General features: G+C 33.1%; 5 protein-coding genes across 7 annotated transcripts in view; 3 read left to right on the top strand and 2 right to left on the bottom strand.

The window, feature by feature from the left end:
* Positions 1-38: 38 nt before the first annotated feature.
* On the top strand, positions 39-4,698 carry LOC126761470 (cell division cycle protein 27 homolog). The gene is made up of 5 exons (XM_050477650.1): positions 39-557; positions 617-726; positions 807-882; positions 943-2,148; positions 2,219-4,698. The coding sequence occupies exons 2-5, from the start codon at positions 703-705 to the stop codon at positions 3,703-3,705; spliced, it is 2,793 nt and encodes a 930-aa protein (XP_050333607.1). The 5' UTR covers positions 39-557; positions 617-702; the 3' UTR covers positions 3,706-4,698.
* A 1,465-nt stretch (positions 4,699-6,163) lies between these two features.
* Positions 6,164-7,583, bottom strand: LOC126761517 (ras guanine nucleotide exchange factor E-like). The gene is made up of 2 exons (XM_050477806.1): positions 7,117-7,583; positions 6,164-7,010 (listed from the first exon to the last, which is right to left on the bottom strand). The coding sequence occupies exons 1-2, from the start codon at positions 7,443-7,445 to the stop codon at positions 6,338-6,340; spliced, it is 1,002 nt and encodes a 333-aa protein (XP_050333763.1). The 5' UTR covers positions 7,446-7,583; the 3' UTR covers positions 6,164-6,337.
* A 190-nt stretch (positions 7,584-7,773) lies between these two features.
* On the top strand, positions 7,774-9,195 carry LOC126761965 (uncharacterized). Its single transcript, XM_050478405.1, has 2 exons — positions 7,774-8,297; positions 8,378-9,195. Exons 1-2 carry the CDS (start codon positions 7,855-7,857, stop codon positions 9,108-9,110), a joined length of 1,176 nt encoding a protein of 391 aa, XP_050334362.1. The 5' UTR covers positions 7,774-7,854; the 3' UTR covers positions 9,111-9,195.
* On the bottom strand, positions 9,105-10,022 carry LOC126761966 (39S ribosomal protein L50, mitochondrial). Its single transcript, XM_050478406.1, has 4 exons — positions 9,909-10,022; positions 9,743-9,852; positions 9,482-9,684; positions 9,105-9,418 (listed from the first exon to the last, which is right to left on the bottom strand). Exons 1-4 carry the CDS (start codon positions 9,948-9,950, stop codon positions 9,183-9,185), a joined length of 591 nt encoding a protein of 196 aa, XP_050334363.1. The 5' UTR covers positions 9,951-10,022; the 3' UTR covers positions 9,105-9,182.
* A 431-nt stretch (positions 10,023-10,453) lies between these two features.
* The window catches only part of LOC126761341 (mediator of RNA polymerase II transcription subunit 13), a 32,522-nt gene continuing 23,631 nt past the window's right edge, over positions 10,454-19,344 (top strand). Inside the window, exons 1-4 of one of the 3 annotated variants that reach the window (XM_050477406.1) lie at positions 11,208-11,320; positions 13,875-14,599; positions 14,976-15,541; positions 17,986-18,295. In XM_050477406.1, coding sequence (XP_050333363.1) covers positions 15,473-15,541; positions 17,986-18,295 — 379 coding nt within the window. In that variant the 5' untranslated portion in view covers positions 11,208-11,320; positions 13,875-14,599; positions 14,976-15,472. Of the gene's footprint in view, positions 10,547-11,207; positions 11,321-13,874; positions 14,600-14,975; positions 15,542-17,985; positions 18,296-19,344 lie in introns of those variants that run through there. The other 2 variants (XM_050477407.1, XM_050477408.1) reach the window with 2 other exon arrangements.

Here is a 19,344-nt window from a genome sequence, read left to right as displayed (position 1 = left end):
TTTCATATTACTATTTATATAATGTGGCATCTCCTAGTTATGTGATTGGACCTCTGCGTTGACGAAAAAACGAAGGGTTTTACAATATTTCTTTATAAAATTAGAAACCAATAATTTTGTTATAGAAATTCGAAAAGTGTTACAGCACATAATAAGTGAAGTATTTTGTTGTCTATTAAGGTTTAAATATATCGACGTAAATAATACAAGAACATTGAAAATGGTGATGGCAAATGCATAAGCACCAAAGACAGTCTGTCAGTCACAGGCGTCCCCCGAAGTGAAGTTGGAAAAAATAACAAAATTTTCTTGCCCAATTGTAAAAAGACAGATCTTGCAAAAGCGTTTCCCTTTTTTCTTGATATTTTAAAATAAGGCAAAATGTACAAATTAATGTTATAATTTTACATTAAAACTAGTTTTTTGTGGTGAGAAATAACATTTTTTCGTATCATGTGTGACGTTTTGTGGGAAACAGGATTAAAATACTAAACTCACAAAACTACATGATAAAACTTTTAAAGGAGCAATTTTTCTAAACTACTGCAAGTATAAAGGTACAATATATTTGAGAAATAGTTCAAGATGAAAGTGTTTAAATATTATTCTATTTTAGGTGTTGTGCTTCTGAAGTAATACGTGTAAATTGATTGTAGAAGAGTAAATGCGAAGGGTTGTATTTACAGACAATTAACAGATAACATGATTATACAGGAGCCAGTGCAGGTAAAATAAATTTGTAACATTTATTAATAATGTAAATGTTAATATATATATAAACTATTTACTATTTGTTCGTTCCAAAGGCCGCCATTTGGCATTGTCTAAACTTTTACGATTACAAAGATGCCGTTTTCCTGTCGGAACGTCTCTGCTGTGAAGGTAAGTGATCCTCTAAAATAAACTATATAACCAATGAAATTTACATTACATTTTTTTCAGTCGAGACAGATGAAACAATTTTTCTGCTCGCCACTAGCTACTACAGATCAAATCTGATACACCAAGCTTATTGGTTACTTAAAGAGAAAGCACGTCGTTCGCCGTATTGTCGGTTTTTACAAGCGAAATGTGCTTTCCAACTAAAGAAATATGCAGAATCCGAGTGTGTGCTTGTCAACGGCGGTTTTGGTGATATAAAAAATCTGGAAGATATTGCGAAAGAATTTGGTGAAATCGCATGTTTTGTGCTGCAGTTGATTGCCCAGATATGTGTAAAAACTGAAAGAAGTAAAATGGCTGCAGAAGCATTACGCCGTGCACTAAAACTCAATCCCTTTATGTGGCAAACATTCGCCGACCTATGCCACATGGGCGAATATGTAGATCCAGCTGCTACGTTCCAAATTTCCAATACCGATGTCTTCAATACATGTCAAGGCAGCGCAAATTCTAATTCCATGGTTTTATGTGGTAATACGGGACAAAATATAACGCTTAACGATAGTGGTACTCAGTATTTAAGTAACATTGGCATAAATAATCCTTCTTCGGATATCCTAATGAATAATACAAATAATAGTTCAAATTACATACTTTGCACACCAGTTGAGCAACAATGGCAACCACAACCACAGCCAAATATCATTACCCTCCAGAGTCTAATCACCCCAAACAATAATAGCAACAATTTAAACAATTCAATGTCCATGCTACGCGGTGTTAACACGACAAATATATCTATTGGCAGTAGTTTACAAAATTCTGGCATGATGATGCTGGAAGATACACCAATTGGTTATACCACCAGCAACAACAGCACTGAACACACTAGTTTAAATCCAATACAAAATTTCGACGTTGGAGCCGGTACTCCATTTCGCCGGCAATTCAAATACCTCTCAGCAATCTCGCCAACAACACCCAGCTTCGGTATTTTACCCATGCATAGTCCATGCGGTGGTGATTCATCTTTTGTCGGCACAGGTCATGCACAATCGAATATAAGTGTGCTGAACACACCTTCACCACAAACATTAATGGAAGCAAATCAGGAATCCAAAGTAATTGGAAAGAAAATGAAAAGTCATGTTAGTAGTCTTATAAATCGAAAAGAAAGTGGCACAACCACCAACAAACCTGCAGTTTTTACACAAACTGGCAATGTTACTCCACGCACACCCAATAATCAAGGTGGTGTATCGTCAGGTATGTCTACATTTATATATTTTGAAATATACGTAGTAAATTTCAGATTTTTTCTAAATTTAATATTCAGGTTCACTTATTCCCAACGCAGCAGTAAGACGCAGTTCTCGCTTGTTTAGTAATAGTGCCTATTCCGTAAAAGAAAACAACAAATCTCCGAATATTACTAGCAACAAGTTTGCACTGCCACGTTCTCCGCCACGGAAAACTAAGACGCGCATGCCTAAAATTTCTCTAAATAACGAACTGATCGAAGATAAAAGTATTAATATCAATGCGGACAAGTTGAATGAGAAGAACGCACGAAAAGACAAAGAAAAGATTGAGACAATAACATCAGCAACTGGTCACAATCGTTCCATTGAAGACACCAAAGTGTTACTGAACAATAGTTTGAATAACGCACAAACAATGGCGCATCATGTGCTCTCACTAAAGAAACAGTCAGCAGATGGCTTAATGTCATTATTGCGAGATTTGGGTGAAGGTTATAAACTGCTCACACTTTATCAGTGTAAAGCAGCTATTAAACATTTTGAAAGCAAAATACCAAAGCATCACTTGTGCTCCAGCTGGGTACAGTCCCTCATTGGTTTAGCTCATTATGAATTACGCGCATACGAATCTGCGATTTCCGTATTTAAAGACATACACGAAAATGAGCCTCATCGTTTAGAATTTATGGAGATATACTCATCCTCGCTTTGGCATTTGCAAAAAGAAGTCGATCTATCAGCTCTAGCACAGGACTTAATCAATCAAGATAAAACATCACCGATCACTTGGTGTGTAGCTGGTAACTGCTTTTCATTGCATAAAGAGCACGAGACGGCAATTAAATTCTTCAAACGGGCTGTGCAGGTGGATCCCGATTTTGTTTACAGTTACACACTCCTTGGGCATGAACTCGTTTTAACCGAAGAATTAGATAAGGCTGCTGACTATTTCCATGCTGCTGTTGCCCGCGATCCGCGTCACTATAATGCGTGGTTTGGTATGGGCACTATATATTCCAAGCAAGAAAAATACGAGTTAGCTGAATTATATTACATCAAAGCATTAAAAATCAATCCGCAAAATTCAGTGATTCTGGTGCATATTGGTGCAATGCAATATTTTATGCAGAAAAAGGAGCAAGCACTGCAAACACTAAACACAGCAGCAATGTTGGATCCGAAAAATCCATTGGCACGTTTCCATCGTGGCTCAATTTACTTCTCATTGGGCAAACATCAGGAGGCATTGCGCGAACTCGAAGAATTGAAAGAGGTGGTACCAAAGGAATCGGTAGTTTTCTATTTAATTGGTAAAATTCATAAAACCCTGGGTAATGTGGATTCAGCACTTATGCACTTTAGCTGGGCCACCGATCTGGATCCGAAGGGCGCAAATAACCAGCTGAGAGATGCCTTTGACTCAGCTGTTGTACCAATGTTTAGCCCCGCCAGGAATGATCAGAGCGTAGACGCAGATCAGGATCCAGAACCGACATCCGATCGTTCAGATGACTCAACGCAAGCACAACAAGACATAAATTATGACAGTGATGCGTATTGAATTGCTAGATTGAGTGTTTGCTCTACTTCTCCACTCTGCACTTACGAGTGTTAAGCGTATTCAAAACAAAGGTGAAACCAATTGATTTGTTAATGCTTTTTGTGTTTAATATTAAGTGAGTGCTACTTCGGTTAATTCACTGACCGACCCAATAACAAACACGTAAAAAGACGAAAAATAAAAGAAAAAATTTAATTCGAAAATGTCCCCTGGAATGAAATGATACTGATACGAATATTTACCTAAATTTAAAATTTGCTAATCGAAAGTAAGCTAGGTCAAAGAAAATCCGATTAAGAAATACATAAATAATTGTGAATATGATTGTTTATATACATGTACACATCATAAATTGGCATACTTTCAAGTTAAGTTGTATATTCCATTTTTTTTTAATCTATTTCAATTGGTTGGGATATGAAGCACCAATATAGCACATAATTTTTAGCAAAAGTAAACCCAAACAATGAGTTAAAGTAAAGGCAAATGTTAAAATGAAAGTCGTAGGTAATATTATTCAAAATATGTATTCCTAGGTACGCTAATTCAAATTAAAACTAAAAAATAAAATTATTTTATTTTTTAATGTCTAGAGGCATACTTAAGAATATGCAATATTAGTTTACTACAGTTGGTAAATTCTTGAAAAGAATTTGTAAATATTTCTAGTTTACAATTTATACATTTAACAAGATTTTTTTGTTTTCTGCAGCTATTAATTATGAAATACAAGCATCAAGTCGTTGCCGCTGCGAGGGTCATTAAATTAAGAATATAAATGCTAATAACTAATAACGTTAAATAACTTACTAGTTATTAAATTGATCTAATTGTCTGAAAACGTTGACAAATTGGGACGGGCTATGTTTGAAATGAAATTAATGTAAGGTCGTAATCGAAGATGGGCGGTTAGCAAAATAACAAAAAACTCATGAAATAATATATGGCATATTTGCAAATCAATAAATACCTACTGATGTATGTGGAAAATAATTTTTTATATATTCGTGGTATGAGTTTTCCTCGTCATTTCTTGTTTTTTTTTATAATCGGGGGGTTAAGTACAGCACCAATACTGTACATATAAACTCATTAAACGCAGGGTGTGCTAGAACAAGTGAAAAGATCCTATTGCAACATTTTCCTTACTTTCGCTCCTTGCCGCCTCCAACTTCAACATTTCTCTAAAACTATTTGGTTGGAGCAGGTTGAAAGACAGATATATGCTATAGTGGTACGATCTGCACAATTAGTTCGGAGATTGTAGCGTTGTTTTGAACAATATTGATAGCTTGAAGACAGCTTATCAAGTAAAAATGCATTCCATTCAAGAACTTGAGTGTGATCTATCAATTTGTATGGCAACTATTTGCTATAGTTACCCGATCTCAACAATTTGTCCCGAGATTTTAGCGCAACTTTAGATATTAAAAACACTAAAAAAATATTTAGTGAATGTACCTTGTCAAATAACAAATCTTTCCATAAAGCGACTTGACTTTGATCGATCAGTATGTATAGCATGTATATGCTATTTCGGTCCAATAGCGGTATTCCGACAAATCAACATTGTCTTAAGGAGAAAAGAACATCTGCAAAATTTCAGATCCATATCTAAACAAGTAAGGAAGGGCTAAGTTCGCGTGCAACCGAACACTTTATACTCTCGCAACTTACAGGAATCAAAGCCAACGAAATACCTTAGGTGTTACACGTCAACCAAAGCATCGAAATACAAGCAATCAAATGCAAAAATCATTATATGTGGTATATAGGTGTTCGAGCTCTATTAACTATTATTATGCCACGCACTAAAAAATATTCCCCCAGTTTCATTAAGGAAATTGACATTCAACCGCCAGTTATATGGAGTAAAGTTAGCCGGATTTTCGAAAACCCTGATATTCGTTATATCGGGGCTTAGTCAAGTTTTTGCCCAATTTTGTCTATTTGAAACACAAAGATACACTGTTATAGGCAATATATCAAAGATATACTGTTATAAGCAAAACACGCTCTCTCATTTTCATTGATATAATTCACATATTTCCCGTTATATACTGTACAAAGTCACGCGGTAGTTCATTGGGTATGTGGGGGCTCAGGGAAGTATTGACCTGACTCAGCCCATTTTTTGATACACAGAGTTACTATTGTCAGGAAAGGACTCCCTCTGAATTTCAAATATATGTATATTTCCGGTCAAAAGTCAACTATAGATACTGAGGATCTTATATTCGGTACCTAGGGACTTGAACCACGTCCATCGTCTAATTCGTTTCAGGTGATACGTACAACCGTTAGGTGAACAAAACTTTTATACTCAGTAGCAACATGTAAGAGCATAAAAACTTTGGGGTAGTCCCATCGGGTATATACAGACGGTCAAACGGACATGGCTAAATCGATTAAGCTTATCACGTTGATCATTGATCTTTATAAGATCCTCGACGTTTCTTTCTGGGTATTACACATTTCGAGGCAAACTTAATAAGGGTATATTATCAGGTCAGAATATTAATTTAGTTTTTTAAATTAAAGATAAACCACTTAATATGACCTATTGACATATTTTACGCTGTTATTTGTTTATATTTATTTATGAAACCACTATGAATTGTTGTGGATTTAATTATTCATTGATTTCTGTATTATATTTAAAATGTGCTTCCGGTTGAAAAGCAAAAATGACTTTCTGTAATGTCTCTGTATCCAACTTCATTATTTTCTCAACCAAATCACGCAAATAATTAAACTCGATATTTAACACATATGCCAATGTTTGTAAATGCAATAGACGCATACGAAATACTACTTTCTCCAATTTTAAAACATCGCGAATGTCATCACATCCGAACAGTTCGCGAAGAGATTCCGGCAGCGATATTGTGGAAGTGGATGAATCTAAATCAAGTGATTGTGTTAATTCTGGCGTGGGAAAGTGTATTTCTGGTTGAACATCTGACTCCATCGCTGCAAAAGACTGCAATTGTTGTGGATTAATTAAAGTGTTGGTGTGGTTTTGATTGACAAAATGATTGGGATACACCGGAGGTAATAGCGAGTTTTTGTGGTAGCAATAAAAATCATTATTCTGCCTCGGCTGTGCATTTGCCGCAACTTGCAGCAATGGATTTCTTATGGGGTTAAAATAATTGTCAATTGATATGATAGGTGTTTTCACTTCATCCTCATTTGAAGCTTCGAAGCGACTTTTTTTATGTTGTCTAACGTTTTTAGACCTACTATATCCTCTTTTTCTGCCTCTTCTTGTAGTTGGTGCTGCAGATGTCGCGGTTAGACCTCTAAATTTATATTGAAGATGAAAAATTGGTTAAGATTCACAATTTTTTAATCGGCTATACTTTATACAGATATAAAATACGTAATATATATTATTTTTGCTCTTACTGTTTATTGCTAGCCCGCTTTATATATTTCAAATTATTTTCTTTTGATGTGTTATTTGTACTTGTATTTACTTCTTGTACCTCAGCGTTGGTTTTAGAAGTATTAAACAATGTATTTTTGTTATGGCCTGTGCCTTGATCCTCACTTATTTTTTTAAATAACTGAGATAAGCTTTCATTACAGTTACTTCCGTTATCCGCTTTGGCTCCTAAAATTTGAATTTGTTGTTTAAAATTCCGATCATCAGCAAGTAATTTGCTACTTTCATCAAAACAATTAGGTTTATCCGCAACATCTTTATATTTAATAAGTCGTTGTGATCGTCGCATTTAAAGTAGTTAATATTTATTATTGTATTTTTAACTCAACTGCGGAAGTGGCTTTGTTCCCTTCTTTCTCTACTGTTAAAGTTTACACGACGACCAACTTTTTGATGACATTTATGAGTATATGAAACGTTATGAACATTTTCCAAGCACAAGCACATCACTCTAACTCCTTAGGTTATTGGTTCAAATCACAGGCGGTGGATTACATAAAAAACCTAAAAGCAATAGATTTGAAAGATTCGTGCTTATTTCCTTTGCTATTGTGAATTACTAATATCGAAAGATTCCTAATCGATATTTTCTATATGTGAATATCGACACACTTATATGTGAATAACAAAATATCGTTTGTATCTGATTACCATTGAATTATTGCTCAAATTGTGAAAAGTTTTATTTGCTGAAAGAAATGGCGGAAAGCGACAATAAACAAAATTCGAATGCAAATTTGCAAATAATACGTGATCCTAATTTGGCAAAGAATCGAATTTTTGTTGGTAATCTTCCAACGTGTACCCGTGAACAGTTGGAGAGTATATGTCTCCCTTATGGGAAAGTATTAGGATCACTGGTGCAGAAAAATTTTGGTTTCGTTCAATTCGAATCAGAGGAAATAGCTAATAAAGTCGCTTCATCACTATCCAAATCTATATTTAAAGGTAATGTAATTACTGTAAGGAACGCTGCATCCAAGCAAGCTCCTAAGCGACCGGCGTCTGATAACCTTGCACTTCCAACAAATATAAATACCGGCTATTTTGGAGGACCAGAACCTATGCCAACAAATACTACGCCCAATATGAATCCAGATTATAATGACTGTGAAATTATCGTAATTGATCGACGAAATACGTAGGTTTCATGATTAAATTTATGTGTATATACATATGAGTTCAGGAATAGAAAAATTAAATCTTATTTTACAATTTCAGAAAATATGCGGAATACATTGAACAGCGTCTTAAAGATATCAATTTAAGAGTGGATGTGCTTTTTCCGAACGAAGATGTGCCACTCGGCAAAGTTTTAATAAATATCTCGTCCCGAGGTTGCTTATATGCAATATTGATAACGCCCCAGCATGAAGAACACAATAGTATAACAGTCAACATATTATATGGTCAACCAGCAGAGCACCGAAACATGCCCGTGGATGATGCAATAATGTTGATATCAAAAGATTTTCGCCAAAAAATGGCTAACGATGTGATGAAAAAAGCATCATTAGTTGCATCTCTACCGAAGCCCATGACTGGGGTAAATATGGGTAATCCTATGCAAGAAGATCGCCATCCCAGTGCTATTCAAACGCTTTTAAATTTACTTTCGGACAATATGCCGCTTACTGTTCTTCAATATGATAGAATAATAAAATATCTTCAAGAACGGCGAGAGCATCAAGTAAAAATTGAACTTGGCGATGCTGCAGATATAGGAACAAAAGTGCCCGATCCTGAAATTGAATTGCAAAAGAGAATCCTAGATATAATGAATAAGCCGTCGGTAGCTGAAACACATTACAAGTTGTTATATCCAACGTTAGAAGCAGTAAGGTCCGATTACCGAGCTATGGATCTTTTGAAAGATGTTCGCGTACAGAAGGCCCTTGAAACCTTAATGGATTCTAGTTTGGTAGGAACCGTAGAGAACTACATGAAATATTAGCATAATATAAGTTTATTATATTTAACCAATTCAATCATATTATAACAACTTTGCAAAATTAAAATAACCAACTTATGGCCAAGAGCGTTTTGCATTATAACCTTCATATTTGCCTCGATACTTTAAACCCGTTACAAGAGTCGAACTCTTTGGGAATGCGGTCTGACCATTAAACTTTGAATCGGTGTCAGGATTAAAACGTACGTAATCATGTTGTATATGTAAATTTTCTGGAAGTTTGGCATTCTTTAGAGCATCATAAGGTACAGTGGTGTTCACAGAGGTCTCGTAAAATTTGACTACATCACCTGAAAGTAAGTTATATTCTCCAATTTAATTAGTATTTATAGTGGCGGATTTTTTGGTTTTACCTATACTTTGCAATTCATGAACCTGTGAATTTGGAACGCTATGTTGAAAATCTTGAAAACAAGCATCTAAAACTTTAAATTTTTCTTCTAAATTTTCTAATTTATAATCGCTTGCGAAGGATATTTTTAGATTGTTACATATTGACCGTAATTTGTCCGGAACATTTTGAGGTGGATGATATGGCTTGTGTGACCGTAGGAACCTGAATAAAATTGTTAAATCAATAAATTTTCTTTGAAATTTATTTAAATTATAAATACCCTTTGCAAGCCAAAGATTTTCCCACATCGGTCACATTTCGTTGTGCTTGTGCCTGTGCTTTCTTAGTTACCGCTGTTGAGTATGCTGATATTATATGCCATCTTTTCTGCTATATTTGTAAAAAAGATTTTATAAACGTCTTATAACAATTAAAATAATATTTACATTTAAATTTATTGAAAATTGTGCACTTTTATATAAACTCATCTCGATGTTTTTTACTTCGGTATCAGATGTAACAACCTCTTCTTCTTAAAAAAAAAATAGATCACAATAGTACTAATAGAATAGCCGAAATGGGCAGCTAATATTAAAAGCTTTTATCTGTTGTGTGATCGTTTCTCAATAATTTGTATATATTTTTTTTAACAGATAATCAAATATATACATCGCAACAGAAGATGGCCGCGATTTTAATTTGTATTTGGTATTTGTTTGCTGGATCTTTAAACTTATCAAACTTATAAAGTTTTTATTAATACATAATTTACGAAATATTTCAGAATTGCTTTTTGAATTTGAAAAGCAATATACATTTTTGTATAAAAATTTTTGAGATTTTTGAAGAAATTCTACGGTGTTATTGTTAAAATACCCCTAACATTTTAAAACAATTGTATCGATATTTTAAAGTTATTTTATCGATCCGATAAACTATACTGATATTTTTTGGCAGAGGTTGTCATCTTTAGTTTCTAAACTGTTGAACTTGACAGCGAAACGCCGATTCAATGGCTTCACAATATTAGAAGAAAGCACAGTGTAGAGAATTTGGAATGGTTTCAGTTTAATTAATAATAGAAGTAATTATTACTTTAAAAATAATACGATTTTGGTAAAAGAATATTTGTGCAATTATTAAAATTAAACAACTCGTATATGAAGTAAATTTTGCACCAGTGAAGGATTTTGCAACTACGATTGGCGAGACCAATATATAATCGGTGTTTATAACAACGTTTGTTAAAATGAATACGATAGATAATATGACAGCAAAGTGAGAGGAAATCAATTATCCCACCCCCTAAATACAGTGTTGTGTTTCCACGGCGTCAAGACATTTTAACTGAATTTCTAACATTAATTTGTTATAATCTAATAATGTTATTATGAATAGCAAGGACATTGACTTAACGCAGTTTGTCGGAAATAAATTGTATGAGTTTTAAAAAATAGTGTAAATTTGTTGAAAGCTTTCGAAGTGAATAATAACATATACTTTTAAATGTAGATAAATCAACATATTGGAAAATAGGGGAAATAAATTTCTTTTTAAATATCACCGTTAAAACACAAAAGCAATAATTGTGAAACGTGGATTTATTCAAATTAAGGTGTAGAACTTCTCCATTGTAAACTTGATTTTAATGTAAGAAAATACATCCCTGATTGTTTTTACCAAGAATTGGCTTTTTCTCTTATAATCGCCATTTTCGATTCCACAGTCGCAAATGTCATGTCGTCGTTACCGTCAGCTATTCGATTTGATTTTGGTTGGTAGTGTTCGGTATTCGTATATTTAATGGAAATTTTGTTTAAAACAATCGCTATATAAATTATCTCGCACAAGGCAAAGTGTAAGAGAGCTTTAAATTAATAAATTGTGTGTTGGTAAATATGAAAAGAATCGAATGGGTAAATATTCAAAAGACTTGAAAATATCGATTGGTCTTTAATAAAAAAAAAAGCATAAAGAGTGCGAATGGAAAGTGGAGCAAAAGTGTACCATATGCATGTGTGCATACTCCTCATATATGAAAGAGATTGTGTGTATAAGTAAATGCGTGAAGTGTGGATTACTCTTTATATGTGCTAATAGGAGAATTTGAAAAGGGAAGAACGGAAGAAGTAAGCGGGAGAAATAAGTGAATTGTGCGAAAGTGTATAAAAAATAAATACAATTGATTTGCATAGAAATTTTCTGAAAGTCTCTTATTAACGCGTTAATTAGTATAGAAAAATATTGGTGTGCTGTTCAAGTAGTTTAACAGTTCATGCTCAAAAGCTTAAATTTTCAAAGGTTGACCAACGGATTGTTTATAATCTTCTTTTTTAATTAATTTTATTTTACGCTAACATTGTGTGTATGTAGAAACATTCCTTATTATATATAAATCGTTTTTCAAAGTAGTATAGATGTAATTCATTATATTCGAAAGAAAATAGCAAATGCAATAAAAATTTATTTACAATAAAAATAATTCAATTCATCGAAGTAAAGAAACCGTAATAAAAAAACAAATATTTGATTAAACTAAAAAAATTCTAAACAGCGAATAATGCCAGTAAGGATAGCATGATAGAGCAGAAGCTTGGGAGAAATAGAAATGTAAGAACCGAAGAGAAACTAAGTTATTGTATTTTGTTGCAGTCGCTGCTGCAATTGTTTTTGTGGTCATTTTTTATCGATTCATTCGAGAATAGAGTTAATATTGGCTAATCTACCGCCCCAACGCGGGTATTTAGTAACAGCAAGCTCATCTATATATTTTTTGAAGCTACAAACTTCAAGAAGGAAATAAAATTACTATTCAAGTAGTTTTAAAATTACTTTGCTATATTATATTTAAAGTAATCCATGAATTTCACAATTAAAGATGCTCAAAATGTATCGCAGTAGAAGTTGGAATAAATATCAAAGCTAATTAAAGTTCCATAATAGTTTTTAATTTTACTAAGAAAGATTTAAAATTTGAGATATTCTATTATTAATGCACGTCGTTTACCAACTCTCTGTATTATATTCCATTTTCTTTCATAAGAGTTTTAAATGCTATTCGAAAAATTTATTTTTTAATATAATTGAAGAGATTAAATATTTCTTTTAGTAATTTTTAATGTTCTTTCATTTTATTTTAAAAAGGATTTGTAAATTCATAATTAACAAAGTAGTTTTTACATTGCGGTACTTTATAAGAATAGAACTTGGGTCTTTTGAGTCTTTTAATCTGTTATCTGAATAAATCATTTGAGTCATATTTTTGGTCGAGAAGTGATTCCTTATTGTACAATATTTAGTTACATACTTGCTTTCGCATTTCTCTTAAAACATTTATTTATGTATGCACGTACATAGTTCAAGGTATATTTGTGAAAGAGTTTCGCATTGCTAAGATGAAAACTAAGATTTTAGGGCCACTGTTTGATTTAATGAGGGTCTATGAGATAACGTCTACAAATATACGGTGGGTTATTGGAATGTGGGCACCGACTCGACAAAGTAGCTGAGGTCGACCGCTATGTGTCGGCTTTTTATTTTACTAGAGCGCAAAAGAGAACACCAAACGTCGCGTTCCGCACTCAAATACTCTTTTTTTTTATGCCCATCATATCGAGAAAAATTTTATTTTTCGAAATCTCTTTCATTATTTCTCTCTCCTTCAACTAAGCCCTTTAAATATTGTAATGTATAAGTTGATGTGTGTGTGTATTATATGTGCAATTCAACGTTTATTATTTTTTGTAGGAAAAATAAATCAAAAAAATTGATTCGCTAGTTTTGACATTTAAAATCGAAAATACTGAGAACAAATGCAACCCTGTTAGGTTTTGTTGTTGTGGTTGCTGTCTCTTTCATCTGCGATTCGGTTCATTTCCATTCCGAAGTAGAAATAGAAGCACAAGTAAAAAAGACAAAATTTCCATTGTGTATAGACGACTTTGCAGCACTTGTATGTCGTTCATTCGTTGGTTAACATTTTTTCGTGTTCGCTATCGCTGTGGTCAATAATATTTTTAGTGAGAAGGAAATTTTATTAAAAAATTTTGCAAAACCGAATAATAAGTGAAAAAATAATTATTTTTACGAGAAAATTCAATAATTGTATTGTTTATAAACGTGATATTACTCATGATTATATTAATCCAAGGTGTGTTTTTCAATATAAATTGTTTTTTGTATTGAAAAAATTTACAACTCTTACAATACGGCAGCAGTAAAAAGATTTCATGTTAATGTACGCACTCATGTAGGTATGTATATACCTAAGTATATAAAGAGGAAAAGTGCACATCTGTTCGTTGGATGCGTTAACAGTGAAACAAATTGTAATAAAAGTTACAATTTTAAATAAAGTATAAAAAGTGTGATAAATTTTAACCAAATATCTTTTATTATAATTTATTCACCAGGTTTGATATAATCAAAGAATATAAAATTCAAAATTTTCTTAAACTCATCAAAAGTAAAATTCATACGCATCATACGAATAATTAAAGCAAAATGTCTACACAAAATATTTGAGCATGCAGTGGAAAATTTAATAAACTACATACATTACCTACCTATTATTTTATATTTTGTCTACATCAACATCAACGATTAACGAAAAGCCAGCAACAAACGGTGAACCACAAGCAAAGCAACCAGTCATTCAGCCAACGACCATCGACTTTCATCGCAATTCGCTCTCTTCTCATTATGTTGCGTCGCAACAAAGCAAAAAAAATCTGAGGGGCATCGGTATTAGTCGGTGACTGTTGTGTCGGAACAGTAGTAGCAGTGTTGGGGCTACCCTTCATCATCAACAGTGAACAAGAAAACAGAAAAAAATATACTAAATAAAACAAAAAAATAATAAAAGTGTTCATAGTCGCGCGCGCCGCTGTTCTTTCTATCTATCGTAACGTCACCGGTTCTCACATTGTGCACCACTCGTCTGCTCGTTTGTTGGCCGCTTACTCGTTCGCACGTTTAGTTAGTATCCCGTTCAGTTGTGCTGTTTATCGGTGGCGGTAGTGTGTTAGTGTTTGTTGTTGCACGAGTCGTCGTCATCGTCATCAGTGGCAAAACTCGTGCAAAAATTGCGAAGAGCACAAATTTCATTGTCGCTGAACTGTGGTGTTTATTTGTTTGTGTAAGTGAGAAATCGTAGCTGCAGTAGCGACTATAGTCGATCGTAAACGTCGGCAGAGTTGTTAGTGTTTGTCAATGTACTAAATGCACACTGGTGTTAGTAAAAATTGTGGTTGGTTGGTAATTTCGAAATTGATTTACCTGAATCCGAATGTTAATTTGAATCGGAATCCTAATCCAGTATAGTGTTAAAAATGTAAAGCGGAACACAAAGCAAAAACGACATTGTAACAAATAAAAAATAAGTGCTTGGAAAACCAAAGAAAGAGTTTAAAAATGAGAAAGCAAGTAAAAGAAAAGATAAATATAAAATAAAAGCATGAAATCATAAACAAGTAGTAAAAAAGTGTCTAAATATTCGTTTTTTTATTACCTAGCGACCGAAATAAATTTAAAAGCGAAAGAATAAGTGTATGTGAGACAAAGATAAATAGTGGAAAAGAAATAAAACAGTAACAGTAGTGCAACAAGGGCACTTCCTAATTCCTACCTGTACGTCAGACCGTTATAACGTGTGCATGTGTGTATGTGCTTTGCGAGTTTATCAATTCGCTTTCGCATAGTATGCGATACACGGTAGTTGATGAAAGCATAACCAAAAGTTATAAACGGCAAAATAACGATAGCACTATATAATTTATATGAATGTAAGAGTAACTGAGCAAACGACACAGTAATGACGTAGGTACGTTAGAGAAAATAAAGCAAAAATATCGTTTAGTTATTCAAAATACAGAAGCTACGAAGCTTTTGTCTTGCGTGGTGCTGCTGTGTAGTTCTCATTTAATTGAAATTTTTGCTGAGACGCAAATTGCTTATTATCAACGATAATTGAGAAAATGAGGAGCTGTTGTGTTAAAAAAATACATGAACTATGACGCATCAAAATCATCAGACCAACGGCGCTAGTTTGGAGGATTGCCATACAAACTTCTTTGCCCTGGTGAGTTTTAAATTTATAAAACCAATATGAATATATATTTATGTGCCGTTACAGCCATAAAATCAATATAATTGTTTCAAAAATCATTTGATCACAAATATACATACTACAGCACTTCATATTCTCAAAAATTCCCGGTAATATGTTAGAGAGTGTGTTTGTTGTCTTATTAGTAGAAAAGAGAATATGAGCTGCATACTTTGATTAGTTCACCTACTTACATAAAGAGTGTTTGTTAGATTTTGCAAAACAAACTTAAATATGTTTTTTAAATTCATAATATTGACTTGAGCTTAGCATTTTTGATTCTTACACCCACCTGACTTGTGTTTTCACATTTGCAGTTTCACTGAGGGCCTTGTTGTTATTATACAGTGTACATATGTATGTACGTGCGAATTAATCAAAAACACTGTTGCGAACATAACTTTGCAAAAGCTCTGTTCCTTTATTAAAAAGAAATCATTTTTTATATATTTACATACACAGTTTTTGTTGATAAGTATACATTTCAAGTAATTAATAAATAAATGTTTAAGAATATAAATTCTATTTTCGTTTGTAAATATCTACATATACATATGTATGTATATTTTGCAAATCTCGGCTGATACTCTTTCTGGTTACTAATACTTAATCATTAAATTAATTTATAGTAGTATTTCTGCAAATAGTAGTCACCTGTATCTTTGTCACACTTATTCCTGCATTATCTGTTAAAACAACTTACTTACATACATCATTATATAAAGTGGATTTTATTTCACGCTGCCTTTCATAGTCTCAATATACATACATACATATATAATTTTAATTAAGAACAAATTTGCATTACCGGCTGTTTTTACTTCGAAGTAAAAGTAAATTATAGTTTTATATTTAAACTTTTTTTCATTTTGTAAACGAGTTAAGATTACATTTCGAGAGTAGATCAAGGTTGTAACGAAAGAATAATGTCTGATTCATTAATATATAGGGAGCACTCGTTTTTTATTTTTATTATTTCTTTCCTCTATTTATGACCAATATTTGATGTTTTGTGTTTTCGATTTCGTTATAGCATTTGTTGTGACTCTCGGTTATATTTATTTATGTACACATTTTATACTTACATTATACATATTTATATACAAATATATCCGCCAGTGTGCTTTAGCGCATCATTTTCTTCACTTGTTCCGATGCGGCTGTATTTCTCTCCCGTATATTTATGTAGCTCATTCGTTATTCAACATGTATGTACATATGTGTGTGTTCGTACTCATTTCCAAAGTCAAAGCAAATAAAAAATGACAACAGTTTCATTCCTAATTGGTGCTGGTGTTTTGTTGACTTCGGCGAGTAGGTGCTGCTTACATTTAAACGTATAAATGTTTGCTGTTTACCACAGTGAAGTGAACATTGAGAATTGCAATTTTTTGGCGCTTGCCCCACCAAAGATAATGCTTACGGCTGAAGACCGTTCGCATGTTCCACATTCTTTCGCCGCTTTGGCCATGTTTTCGTTTTCAATGCATACTCATTCTCTTTTCAAGGTGTGCATGTATGTATGTATGTATTTTTATGCACATGTTTATGTTTATGTGTAGAATAGTACGAATGCAAGTAATATTTGTTTTCATTTTTGCTGCTTGTAATTTCCTTCTTGTTCGTTATGCTATGAGTATCGCCAATTATATTGAGCGAATTGTGTATTTTCATCTACGCTACAACTTTTCTCAATTCCTATATTTTCTGTATTCATAGACATATTTACATCGAATTGGCGTCAACTTTTGCACTTGTTGTTTTTGTTGTTGTTATAGCGGCATTAAAAACGTTTAAATATTTTTGAAGAATGCTCCGATTTTGAAAATTTTTGATTAGTTAGGAATATACTCATCTTATAGATTGTTCGAACATCCGACTGCCTTATATTCGGGAATAAAATCTTGTTAAAGCAACATAAACCTTATCAAAATACTATTTTTGCTCATTTGTATGAACCCTTGATATCGGGCCACTCTGCATAAACTTAGTATGTACATATTTATGGTAGCTGTCTTACAAACGGACCAAAAAAAAACAAAATTCTTGTATGGAAAGCATTTTTATTTGAAAAGATATCTTCAGTTTATTGTCCAAAGCAGCGTTATAATAAATTAGAAATTGTTCATATCGAACTGATATAGTATATACATATGTATGTAGATGACAAGCACACTAACTCCGTATGGAAAACTTTAATTTTTCATGATATGTTCACGAAATTTGGCATGGATTATACATAGTCCAAGGCAACGCTAAAATCTTCGAATATATCTTAAAACTTGAACGTAATAATTAATATTATAATTTTTTCACACAATCTCTTATAAAAAACAATCTTTTATTAATAAAAATACACATATTGATGATTTCGAAAACGTAATCAAACAATTTCTAATGATAACTTTTCTTTTCAGACTGATTTATGCGGAATTAAATGGCGTAAGTTCGTAAACAGCGAACGAGTAAATGCGTCAAGTGATCCATTAGATGATCCCATCCTGCGCTCCTATTCACGATGTATGCAAGCTGACATTCTATGTGTGTGGCGCCGCATACCGTCCACCAAGCAGGATAATTCGGATTTAAATCCGATTTTTGAGATTAGCACATCGAAAGTTCATCCACCACTTTCGTTAGCCGCCGCCAAAGAATTATGGATATTTTGGTATGGCGAAGAACCAGACCTTAGTGAATTGGTGGATGCGGAATTGTTGAAAGTTGCCGGTAAGTCAAGACACTACGAATTAAATTTACTTTGTATAATTTTTGCATAAATTGGACGATTTCATAGAGGTTATTAAAGGAATTTTATTTTGATGGATTTTTGATTTTTCGGTTCCGGAAACGTAGGCCCGGCTGTCATGGAATTGTTAATTGTTGATAACCGTTACAACATAATATTTCCGCCTGTGTGTTTCACTGTTTTTTTGTGTACCTGTGATTGAAAGATTGACCTTTAAGACGATAAACAGTACATTTTCTATCAGAACCAATTCTATTAATTTTAGTTTAATTCCTCCATTTTTCCAAAAAATTAAGTGCTTCTCCTCTCCCTATGTGTTTTCGCGAAATGCCATCGATTTTGAATGTGTGTCACTAAACATCTTCCTTGACATATTTAGCCCATATTCTTCATCGATTTCCTGCATTATTTGCTTTGAAGGCTTCAATGGGTCGGCACTGCCTTACCAGGCTATGGTTCTATCTTCAGTAATTGTTGTCTTTCGCGGTGGTTTTCCTTTTTTTGTTTTAGGTCAAATAGATCAAACCATTTTTTCGAGAGCAATTCAATAAAACAGCAATTTCCGCAACAGTTTTCCAGGTTTTTTTTTCATATTATTAAAAAAAAGTACCGTTTTACGCCAAAAAAATACATATTTCGCGAGAATTTCGGAAACTTTTCCACGCGGGTCTCATATTCTCAGGGATGCCCGGTGATCTGCCAAAAAATTCTTGCAAAGCTTTGTCTCCAACAAGTCACTATAATCATCCCCGGCCTTGTATATAACATTTAGTAAAAACTGTATTCATATTTACACACAATAATATTTTCGATCAATTATTTTTACTTTGTTTTCCTTTTAACCCGTTATTGTTTGTATTAAACAATGCCGCGTGCAACACTTTCTCTTTTTTGTATTTTTTCGCTAAATATTCTGTATGCAAAAATATATTGTATACAACAAAGGCGATAAACAAATAAAAATGATTTAAAAATGCAATCGTGAGAAAAAGGAAAAAGTTGAATGCCCGAGAGTTGGATGAGATGTGCA

This window comes from Bactrocera neohumeralis, chromosome 6 (genome assembly GCF_024586455.1).
Source record: "Bactrocera neohumeralis isolate Rockhampton chromosome 6, APGP_CSIRO_Bneo_wtdbg2-racon-allhic-juicebox.fasta_v2, whole genome shotgun sequence".
Taxonomy (NCBI): Eukaryota; Metazoa; Arthropoda; class Insecta; order Diptera; family Tephritidae; genus Bactrocera; species Bactrocera neohumeralis.
The sequence above is the reverse complement of the archived record's forward strand: the minus strand, read 5'-3'. Positions and strand labels throughout refer to the sequence as shown.